This window comes from Acomys russatus, chromosome 19 (genome assembly GCF_903995435.1).
Source record: "Acomys russatus chromosome 19, mAcoRus1.1, whole genome shotgun sequence".
Lineage (NCBI taxonomy): Eukaryota > Metazoa > Chordata > Mammalia > Rodentia > Muridae > Acomys > Acomys russatus.
The window spans coordinates 18,284,041-18,295,543 of record NC_067155.1 but is presented as its reverse complement, the minus strand read 5'-3'; the positions used below and the strand labels follow the sequence as shown (position 1 = coordinate 18,295,543).

General features: G+C 52.4%; 1 protein-coding gene across 1 annotated transcript; it reads right to left on the bottom strand.

Annotated features, from left to right (window-relative positions):
- Nucleotides 1–1,494: 1,494 nt before the first annotated feature.
- Nucleotides 1,495–9,412, bottom strand: Ech1 (enoyl-CoA hydratase 1). Its single transcript, XM_051162811.1, is given in 12 exon segments — nt 1,495–1,697; nt 1,823–1,924; nt 1,926–1,955; nt 1,957–1,975; nt 2,214–2,285; nt 2,482–2,552; nt 3,804–3,868; nt 4,027–4,075; nt 4,160–4,284; nt 8,027–8,115; nt 8,224–8,428; nt 9,332–9,412. Coding segments are annotated over 12 exon segments (975 nt in total). The 5' UTR covers nt 9,384–9,412; the 3' UTR covers nt 1,495–1,601.
- Between the last annotated feature and the right edge of the window lie 2,091 nt (nt 9,413–11,503).

Below are 11,503 nucleotides of genomic sequence, written 5' to 3'. Positions count from 1 at the left end.
AAGAAGAAGAAGAAGAAGAAGAAGAAGAAGAAGAAGAAGAAGAAGAAAGAAGAAGAAGAAGAAGAAGAAGAAGAAGGCGGCAAAGTGAGGAGGAGGAGGAAGAGAGAAAGAAAAAGAAAATAGAAGAGCCAGACATGGTGGCCCACACCTTTAATCCCAGCACTCAGGAGGCAGAGGCAGGCGGATCGCTGTGAGTTCGAGGCCAGCCTGGTCTACAAAGTGAGTCCAGGACAGCCAGGGCTACACAGAGAGACCCTGTCTCAAAACAAAAAAACAAAAAAACCTAAACTAAACAGGAACAAGGCTAAGGGGCCCTAGGAATGCCACCAAAGGTTGAGGCACACACACGCAGGCATTCAGACCAAACCCAAAGTAAAACTAAAATAGGAAGAAAGGGAGGGCTCGGCTAGAGCTCAGAGGTGGAGCACTTGCCTGGCATGTGTGGGTCCAGCCTCGAGATGCCACAAGGAAGGAATGAGCAAAGCGCCACCAAGTTAATGAGTTCCTGTCACAGGACACACAGAAGACAGTGAGTAAATGTTTGGCTTACCCTCATTCCAAACAGAAATCTACAAGGCTGAGACTATCCGAGGATAAGAAAACCCACAGTTAAAAAAAAAAAAAAGTAGCCGTGCATGGTGACCAGTTAAAAAAAAAAAAAAGTAGCCGTGCATGGTGACGCACACCTTTAATCCCAGCACTCGGGAGGCAGAGGCAGGAGGATCGCTGTGAGTTCCAGGCCAGCCTGGTCTACAGAGTGAGTCCAGGACAGCCAGGGCTACACAGAGAAACCCTGTCTCCAAAACTAAAAATAAAAAATAAAATAAAATAAAAATAAAGTTTTAAAAGGGGTGGAGGGCAGCTGGGTGGCTCAGCAGGTAAAGGCACCAAGTTCAGCCCATGGACCTATGTGGCGGAGAGAACCAACTTACACACACACACACACACACACACTAATAAATAACAAAATCAACATAGGGTTATTTTTTGGCTTTTTTTGTGTGTGTGTTTTGAGACAGTGTTTCTCTGTTTTAACCCTAGCTGAAACTCATTCTGTAGACCAGGCTGACCTCGAACTCACAGAGATCCCCTTGCCTCTGCCTCCCAAGGTGCTGGGATTGCTTGTGGCTCTTACAAGGAAAGAAAAAGAAAGGAGGGAATTGGCTCAGGACTGGGAGCAATGAACTCACCCCACCCCCGCCTCCCCCACCCCCGCCTCCCCCGACCCCACCTCCCCCCACCCAAGCCCTACTGTTCTGTGCCACATCCCACTGGCAGGGAAGGCACAAGCACAGGGACCGGGTGTGGCCTTTCAGCCCTCTGCAGCTTGTTTCTTCTGTGCCTTGCACACTTCCTCTTGGCCCAGTCAGAGGCGCCTCCCAGCTTTCCCCGCTGCCCTCCTTGGAGCCAGGTGTCTGAGTCCCCACCCAGTAAAGACAGTAAAGACTCCCAGCTGTGTTCAAACTTTATTGCTCACAGTGAAGATAGCCCCCCCCAGCCCCAGGTCTGATGGACAAAGAGACCAGGTGGGAGAGAAGACACTGAGGGGACGGACCATCCCGACTCCGGGGAGCCTTCCTCCCACAGGGTCAGGAAGGCGCTCAGAGCTTGGAGAAAGTGGCGTCTTTCTTCTCCATGGTTGCCTGGACCGCCTTGACGATGTCCTGCGTCTGCAGCATGCTCATGTTCCAGGTGGCCTGGGTCAAAGGTGTGGGAGGGACCGGGCAGGGCGGCCAACCAATCAGAGGAGGCGTGCGCACGCGCAGAGGCCCCTGTGCCCCGACCACGGAGGGCCAGAATTGGCCATAGGCGGGGGCCTTACCATGTAGTCAAGGCTCTCGTCCACAGAATGGTTTCGGGAGTAGATCAGGTTGACCTTTGACACCTGCACAGCCACAGGGCTCTTGCTGGAAATATCAGCCGCCCAGAGCGAAGGCTGCATTCAGCATGGCGTCCCTTATCTGGGAACACTCGGCTGCCAGGGGAAGGAAGGCGTGGGTGAGGGGACCACCCTCCCACTCCTCTCTGGATGGCCAGGTGGCCTCGCAGAGAAAACAGGACACCCCAACCAAAGGGCTCAACCACACTGCGGTACTCAGAGGAAACAGCCGCTCGCTCTGAGAAAGACCGTTTGGTCTCTGGAGGGAGAATACAGGGGGGCCACAGAGCCCCAACGGTGCACCTCCCTGCCATCAGCCAGCCAGGGGTCCTACCTGACCAGCCCGCTGTCCAGGGCCTCATCAGCCATCAGCTTGCGAGCAGTGAAGACCAGCTCATTGACCAGGCTACAGATGGGGGAGGGCAGGTCAGAAGACCCTGTCATCCCCGGTCTTGGAGAGGCTGGGCTGAACACTCCTCTCCAGGTCAGCCTACCCCCGTGCCCCCAACCCCCCCCACCCCCTCACCCCCACTCTCCCTACCCCATCCCCTCATCCCCCCACTCCCCCCCCACTCCTGCCACCCCCACCCCAACCCCATCACCTCTGGTTCCCCATGATCTTGGGCAGTCTCTGCAGAGTTCCTACATCAGCAGCCAGGCCCACATCCACCTCCTGCAGGGGAAACACTTAGCCAGAGTTTGCTTTGCAGCTGTTGCTGTTTGCCCCTGCAAGCTCGGGGCATCTCCCGACAGCCTCAAGATGCGGTTGCTATCCGGTCCTCCAGCTTACTCCATTCTACCCGCTACCACGTCCTGCACAGCTGGCCGCAGTCCCCAAACTATCCCTGTGTATGTGCCACTAACTGGCTTATGGGACATATCGTCCATGCTGGCATGAGCCTACTTCCCCTTTGAGGGCGGGGCGGGGCCAACTCTACCACCTCGGGCTGCATAGACGCACACACCTGCAGTACCCGCGACGTTTCTGACAGGGTCCATCCACTGTGTGGCTCAGGATGGTCTGTGTGACGGCTAGCATTGACAGAGTCTAGAGACTGGCCTCTGAGCATGCCTGGGAGGTACGATCTTGGCTGCATTAACTGACGCAGTTAATTAACTGTGGGTGGGGTGAACACCCCTGCTTTAAGCTTCTTCTGCCTTGACTTTCCTGCCACAATGGATAGACCGTACGTACTTTGACCCTTGGGCTAAAATAAGGCCTTCCTCAGTTAAGTTGCTTTTCTAAGTGTTTTTATCACAGTAACAGAAAAAGAAACCATGACACCTTCACCACCCACGCCCTAGCCCAGGCTGCCTCAGGCGCCCTCCACTCGCGCCCTAGCTCAGGCTGCCTCAGGCGCCCGCCGCCAACGCCCTAGCCCAGGCTGCCTCAGGCACCCTCCACTCACGCCCTAGCCCAGGCTGCCTCAGGCGCCTGCTGCCCACGCCCTAGCCCAGGCTGCCTCAGGCGCCCTCCACTCGAGCCCTAGCCCAGGCTGCCTTAGGCGCCTGCCACTCACGCCCTAGCCCAGGCTGCCTCAGGCGCCCTCCACTCACGCCCTAGCCCAGGCTGCCTCAGGCGCCCTCCACTCACGCCCTAGCCCAGGCTGCCTCAGGCGCCCGCCGCCAACGCCCTAGCCCAGGCTGCCTCAGGCGCCCTCCACTCACGCCCTAGCCCAGGCTGCCTCAGGCGCACGCCACTCATGCCCTAACCCCAGCTGCCATAACCTTTTGGGTACTAAGACTATAGCTATTCCTCTCCTCACACCACCTTTGCCCGAGTTTACTTCCTAAGGTTTTATCCTGGGAAGCCCTCAACCTCAGGGCCTGCACGCACGGTCCCTGCCCTACCCGAGTCTGCCTCTGTCTTAGCACTCCAGGGATTCTAGGAGGCAAGAGTGCGCTGGGGAAGTTGTTATCTCACCTTGACCTGGAAGAAAGCATCCTGGGCACAGTAGCGGATGTCACAGGCAGAGATAAGATCCACACCTGGGAGGGGAAGAGGCCAGGGACAATGAAGAACGACAGGAAGCAATCCGTCCTCCCAAAACATGGGGGACCAAGTCTAATTAGCAACAGCCGAGCTGAGGACACCGGCAGGAGTGGGGGTTTAGCGCCCAAGTAATGGCCAGTGCCTGTAGACTCACCTGCGCCTATGCAGCCACCGTGGACAGCCGCGATCACTGGCTTGGGGCACTAGAATGGAAAAGAATTGGGGTCAAGGCAGGAAGAGGAGGGGTAGGCAGAGGGGATGACACCCAGCTCTAAGAGTCACCCCACCTTCTCAATGACGGTGAAGGTTTTCTGGTACTGGCAGATGAGGTTGCGTAGGTACCAGGCAATGCGGGCCCCGTCGTCTCCCTTAGGCTGCATGATGTCGGGAGCCGCGTCCATGAGGTCAATCCCTGAGAAGACGGGGGGGGGGGGGGGGGGGCACAGGGGGCTGTTACTTAACTTTCATGGCTCCACTCACTACCCCAGACAGGGCTCGGGACCCAAACAAAACATCACCATAGCTGGGAACAAAATTCAGGAAGGTCTAGGGGGGTAGGGATCGGAGATGTCCAGTGGGGCACCAAATATATGTGTGTGTTGTTTTGTTTTGCTTAAGACGAGGTTTCTCAGCCGGGCGGTGGTGGTGCACGCCTTTAATCCCAGCACCGTGAGGCAGAGGCAGGTGGATCGCTGTGAGTTCGAGGCCAGCCTGGTCTACAAAGTGAGTCCAGGAGAGTCAAGGCTACATAGAGAGACCTTTTCTGGAAAAAAAAAGGGGGGGGAGCAAAGCGTGGGTATAGGGGTTTGAGTCCCAAGAACCTATAGTGGGAAATTGAGTAGAGTCATTGAACCTAGGGTAAACAGAGTGAAGTAGTCCTTTTCTGGGAGTTCTTGGACCCTGAAGAAATCATTGTAGAATGCGGTGATGTTTGCTGTGGTTTATAGAGTCGCTTTTCTGAGGGAGCTCTGCAGCCTTCGCATGACGTTAGTCACAAGACGGTCCTGCCAAACCTGGAACGTCGCGCATCACGGAGGGCTGCAGCCAGTGCACAGTCAGGACTGGGAGTGCAATGGGATCAAGTCTGGGTCTCGGTATGAGGAACTTGTGTCACTCTAAAAATAAGTTTTGTGTGACTGCCAGTAAAATACGCTTCTGTGTGGTGGCACACAGCTTCAATCCCAGCATTCAGGGAGGTAGAGGCAGGCAGATCTCCATGAGTTTGAGGCCAGACTAAGTTTGCAAATGAAGTCTAGGACAGCGAGGGTTCTGTTATGTAGAGAAACCCTGTCTTGAAAAACCAAAACATAGAAATACCTTCTGCACGGTCAGCCCCTCAGAGGCTGGACCTCCCTGCTGCCTGCAAGGCCTTCCTTCATCCTAGAGTGTCCCTCATTCTTTTTTTTTTTTTTTTCTGGTTTTTTGAGACAGGGTTTCTCTATGTAGCCATGGCTGTCCTGGACTCACTTTGTAGACCAGGCTGGCCTCGAACTCACAGTGATCCACCTGCCTCTGCCTCCCGAGTGCTGGGATTAAAGGCGTGCGCCACCACGCCCGGCTGTGTCCCTCATTCTTGGATCATCTTGTAGAACTTGATTACCAACACGAACCCAAGTGAAAACTGGGTGGGCACAGCAGCCACGTGTAAACCGGATGGGCTGCCAGGCTTGGTGGCGCACGCCTTTAATCCCAGCACTCGGGAGGCAGAGGCAGGTGGATCTCTGTGAGTTCGAGGCCAGCCTGGTCTACAAAGCGAGTCCAGGACAGCCAGGGTTGTTACATAGAGAAACCCTGTCTCAAAAAAACAAAAACAACAACAACAAAAGACACTGGACATCATCTTGGGCTGATGCCTTCGCACATGTGCACACACATGCCAATGTATTCACACATGCAAAAATATAAAGAAGACAAAACAAAACAACAACAAAAGAATACTTAAGATGTGGGCAAGATGATCAGAAAGTCAAGGCTAGCTTGCGTCATCTAGTGAAGACTTACCACAAAGAACCAACTAGAAATCTGAAGACTGAAAACAAAGCCCCAGAAGTTAAACGTCACTGGGAGGGTTTTACAGCGGAACACTGAAGCAGGTAACTACCAACCATGACCTTAAATGGAGAGCGATTCAAAGCGGAGAAAGGGCAGTGGAGCAACATCCACGAGAAGGCAGCACCGTGTGCTGCTACCTGCATGAAAACCTGCTATTGTGTAACACGCTCGGCTGACACCGCGGAGAGGTGTCCAGAGCCTTGTTCAGGGCCACAGATGCACTGTGGTAATCCAACTTCAGGATCCGGTCATGTTCAGTTAAGCTAATTTCTCCATCTGGGTTTCTGAGGAGGGCATGCTGGGCTTTGTGTCAGCCCCTGATGACAGCCGCAAGTGAATGTTTTAAATTAGACTTTAAAAAAAGAAAAAAAAATGGTGGCACGCACTTTTAATGCCGGTATTCTGGGAGGCAGAGGCAGTCAGCTCTCTGTAAGTTTGAGGCCAGCCTGGTTTACAGATGGAACTCCAGGACAGCCAGAGCTATACAGAGAAACCCTGTCTCAAAAATAAAAAACAGAGCCGGGCGTGGTGGCGCACGCCTTTAATCCCAGCACTCGGGAGGCAGAGGCAGGCGGATCGCTGTGAGTTCGAAGCCAGCCTGGTCTACAAAGTGAGTCCAGGACAACCAAGGGTACACAGAGAAACCCTGTCTCGAAAAACCAAAAAAAATAAAAATAAAAATAAAAAATAAAAAACAAAATATACGAACAAAAAAGCCTCTAAAGGCTGAAGAGACGGCTCAGCTGTTAAGAGCCCGTATACTGTTGAGACAGACAGGGTTTTATTTATTTATTTTTTTTGGTTTTTTGAGACAGGGTTTCTCTGTGTAGCCTTGGCTGTCCTGGACTCACTTTGTAGACCAGGCTGGCCTCGAACTCACAGCGATCCTCCTGCCTCTGCCTCCCGAGTGCTGGGATTAAAGGTGTGCGCCACTACACCTGGCTTTTCAGACAGGGTTTTATTCCCAGCAACCATGCCAAAGTGATGGCAACCACCTGTAGTTCCAGCCCTAGGGGATCTGCCATCTCTGGCTTCTGTGGGCACCTGCACTCACATACATAGGGAAGGTCACATAGACACACACACACACATATACGTAAGAAAAAATAATAAATCTTAAAAAAAAAAAAAAAAAAAAAAAAAAAAAGGTCAAAACCCTAATTGAGGGCTGAAGAGATGGCTTGGAAGTTAAGGGCACTGCCTGCTCTTCCAAAGGTCCTGAGTTCAATTCCCAGCAAACATGGTGGCTCACAGCCATCTACAGTGAGATCTGGTGCCCTCTTCTGGCCTGCAGGTGTACATGCAGGCAGAGCACTGTATACATAATAAATAAATACATAAATAAATAAATAAATCTTAAACTCACACACACACAAAAGTAATTTTTTTTCTTTTAGGTTTTTTTGAGCCAGGCTTTCTCTGTGTAGCCTTGGCTGTCCTGGACTCGCTCTGTAGACCAGGCTGGCCTCGAACTCACAGCGATCCCCCTGCCTCTGCCTCCTGTACACTGGGATGAAAAGAATGCACTACTAGCCCAACTATATATATATATATATATATTTTTTTTCCTTCTTCTTTCAAAGCAAGCACTGTAGAAGAACTGCTAAGGCATGGTGTCACACGTGTTTATAAAATCCGAGCATTCAACCTTTAGGAAGCTGAGGCAGGAGGGTTATTTCAAGTTCTAGACTAGCCTAGTCTAAGCAGAGTTCTAGGCCAGCCAGAGCTACTTAGGGGAGGGGGGAAAAAAAAAGCAAAGAGCAAGGGTAAGCAAACAAAATCAGCAAAGAAAGCAAAGATCACAGGAAGGCTGTACCGTCAGGAGGAGGAAGAAGAGGAGGAAGAGGAGGAGGAGGAAGAGGAAGAGGAGAAGGAAGAGGAAGAGGAGGACGAAGAGGAAGAGGAGGAACAGGAGGAGGAAGAGGAGGAGGAAGAGGAGGAGGAGGAAGAGGAGGAGGAGGAACAGGAGGAGGAGGAAGAGGAGGACAAAGAGGAGGAGGAGGAGGAGGACGAAGAGGAGGAGGAACAGGAGGAGGAGGAAGAGGAGGAGAGGAAGAGGAGGAGGAGGAAGAGGAGGAGGAGGCAGCGGTGGTGGTTAGTACCTGACGTGAACATTTTTCCTGCACCGGAAATTACCACAGCCCGGCAGTCGGAGTCCTTCGATATCTTCTGGAAGCATTCCACCAGTTCCCTGCAGAGGAGCAAGAGGAGGTCAGTGCGGAGTGCGGAGTGCGGAGCCTCTCTCCCTGCGCGCGCCCCTGCCTCCTGCAGCAGAGGCCTCTGGGTCTGCGGGCCGGACCTCCAGAAGGCTTTGTTCAGGGCGTTCCTCTTCTCCGGCCGGCTTAGCTCCACGTGGAGAACATGCTTGTGGGCGGATGTCACTTGAATAGTCTCGTAGTTGTGGTCCGAGAATTCCTCCTCCGGGGCTCTCTTGGTGGCCTCGCGCGCGGAGGCGCTCAGAGACCGAAGGCTGACGTGGTACAGCTGGCTGGTGCCTCTCAGCTCTGGGGAGAGAAAAGGGGGAGCCTTGGAGAGGCCCCAGAATGGGGAGACTTTGACAGCACACACTCCTAGTGACCTTAGAGACCCTGACCTGGGATAGGGGGTGCAGCCGTGGTGGCACACGCCTTTAACAGGTGGGTCACTGTGAGTTCGAGGCCAGCCTGGTCTACAAAGTGAGTCCAGGACAGCCAAGGCTACACAGAGAGACCCTGTCTCGAAACAAAACAAAACAAAACGAGCAAGCAAAAAGAATAGGGGGTGCAAGCCAGGAGGTGGTGCACCCCTTTAATCCCAGCACTTGGGAGGCAGAGGTAAGTGGATCTCTGTGAGTTCGAGGCCAGCCTGGTCTATAGAGTGAGTCCAGGACAGCCAGGGCTACACAGAGAAACCCTGACTGGATTTAAAAGAAGAAGAAGAAGAGGAGGAGGAGGAGGAGGGGAGAGGGGGGAGGGGAGGGGGAGAAGGAGGGGGAGGGGAGGGGGAGAGGAAGGAGGGGGGAGGGGAGAAGGAGGGGAGGGGGAGGGGGAGGAAGAAGACGACGAAAAGAAGGAAGAATAGGGTGTGAAGCCAGGCTGGTGGCGCAGGCCTTTAATGCCAGCACTCAGAGGCAGTCCAAACTCAAGAGTTCCAGGGCAGCCAGAGCTACACAGAGAAGTCCTGCCCCGAGAAACAAAAACAGAAAAGAGCAACAAAAAACAAAAAAAACGATCAGCGTGTTGCTCTGAGACTACTTTAGACCCTTGTTTGTGGAAGCGACCCAAGCTTAGCGACAGAGACTTCGACTTGGAAGCCAGACCTAAACAAATGATAATTATTACACTACGCAGGGACTTCCGTCTTGTCCGCCGCTATAACTTTACAGGACAACACAGCACCGACCCCCAACAGACTAAGGGGTAACTCACGCTGCATCAGCAGGCCGCGGAGTTTGCTGGAAACTGTCATCGCGCTAGCCATTTCGTCTGCTGCTCTGGAGTTGTGCGACCTGCTGCGGGAGAAAATACAAGCGGGAGCGGGGGTGGGCGGGCACAAACGTCCGCCATGTTGGTCAAGGGCATCGAAGCCATTGCGGCCGCCGCCTTTTAGAAGCGAGGCGCCTACCTAGGTTGCCATCTTTACTAAGGGCAAAAGCAACTAGCACTCCCTCAGGTCTCACGTGCTTAGGACGCCGCTCCAAAGTAAGACCTTTAGCCTAATGGGAAGCTGGCCCCGAGAAAACATTTCACGTTGCTGCTGGAAAATTCTGTATAAAGTTCATCACAGCGCCGCGTTGTAACAGGAAAGCTGCAGACAACTGAAATAGCCCAAGGCGTAATGGCCGCAGCTTAGCAAACTATACAGCCCTTGGCAGGATATGGTGACAAAAAAAAGTTGCTTGGATAACAGACAGGCCAGAATTAAGCCGTTTTTTACTACCTTACCGCCTGAAGAGGTACAACTTCCCGCGGCACTTGCGCAGCTGGTTCCTGCACCCGGGGAAGTAATTGGTTCAAGGTTACTGGAAATTTGCAAGTGCTGAGGCCCGAGTAAAAGGCTCTAATGCTCACCTTCTTTTGTCTTGCGTGCTGCAGCGGCAAACGCAAGGAACTCTAACAAGGAACACATCCCTAGCCCCTTCTCCTTAGATAACGCCAGGCTGGCCTGGGACTAGAAAGGATCCTCTGCCTCCTGAGAAGAGGTGATGTGCACCGATGTGCCGTGCAACATAGACTTTAAAAAGAGCCAAAAGAAATTCAGTGTGGTGGTTCACGCCTTTAAGGCCAGCACTCAAGAGACAGGCAGGTGACAAATCATCTCTGTGAGTTCAAGACAAGCCTCATCTACATAGCAAGTTCCAGGACAGCCAGGACTCTGTAGAGACCCTGTCTCAAAAAAACAAAAACAAAAAACAACAATAAAAAAAGGGCTATGTTCTTTTTATATCGTTTTCTGGACAAGGTACCTCTGTGTAGCCATGGCTGTCCTAGAACTAGCTCTGGAACTCATAGAGATCTGTCTGCCTTGATCTCCCTCCCCTGTGTTGGGATTAGGGACATGTGCCAACAACACCTGGCAAAAGGCTATGTTCTTTTTCTTTTTTCGTTTTGTTTGTTTTTTTCAAAACAGGGTTCCTCAGTGTAGCCTTGGCTGTCCTGGACTCTCTTTGTAGACCAGGCTGGCCTTAAACTCAGAGAGATCTGCCTATCTCTGCCTCCCCAAGTGCTGGGATTACAGTTGTGGGCTGAAAGGCTATATATTTTTGTTGGTTTTTGTTTTTGGAGACAGGGTCTCTCTGTGTAGCCTTGACTGTCCTGGACTCACTTTGTAGACCAGGCTGGCCTGGAACTCACAATGATCCGCCTGCCTCTGCCTCCGGAGTGCTGGGATTAAAGGAGTGCGCCACCACTGCCTTGCTGAAAGGCTATATTCTTTTTTCTTTTGGGTTTTTTTTTTTTTTTTTGGTTTTTCGAGACAGGGTTTCTCCGTGTAGCCTTGGCCATCCTGGACTCACTTTGTAGACCAGGCTGGCTTCGACAGGCTGGCTTCGAACTCACAGCAATCCGCCTGCCTCTGCCTCCCGAGTGCTGGGATTAAAGGCATGCGCCACCACGCCCGGCTTCTTTTGGGTTTTTTGTTTGTTTGTTTGTTTTGAGACAGGGTTTCTCTGTGTAGCCCTGGCTGTCCTGGACTCACTTTGTAGACCAGGCTGGCCTCCAACTCACAGCGATCCACTTGCCTCTGCCTCCCGAGTGCTGGGATTAAAGGCGTGCGCCATCGCACCTGGCCTAAAAGGCTATATTCTTAAAACACACGCAAACCAAAAAACAAAAAACAAAAAAAAACCTGAGACAATATTTATTGCCCAAGAGCATAAAACACAGTGTAAATGCACTCCTCAGGGAGATGTTTGCAAGAGGATGAGCAGATGTCTCTGGGCCAGTGGGACAGTAGGTATGCCTCCATCTTTATGAATATGTCTGCTACCCAGACTTAGAGCTGAGACAGGCATCTGGTTTTTGATTTTCCACAAGAGACAGATGCAATAACAGGAGTAATGTTTTATTCTCTACTCACTGGAAAGCTGTAAATCCTATGCA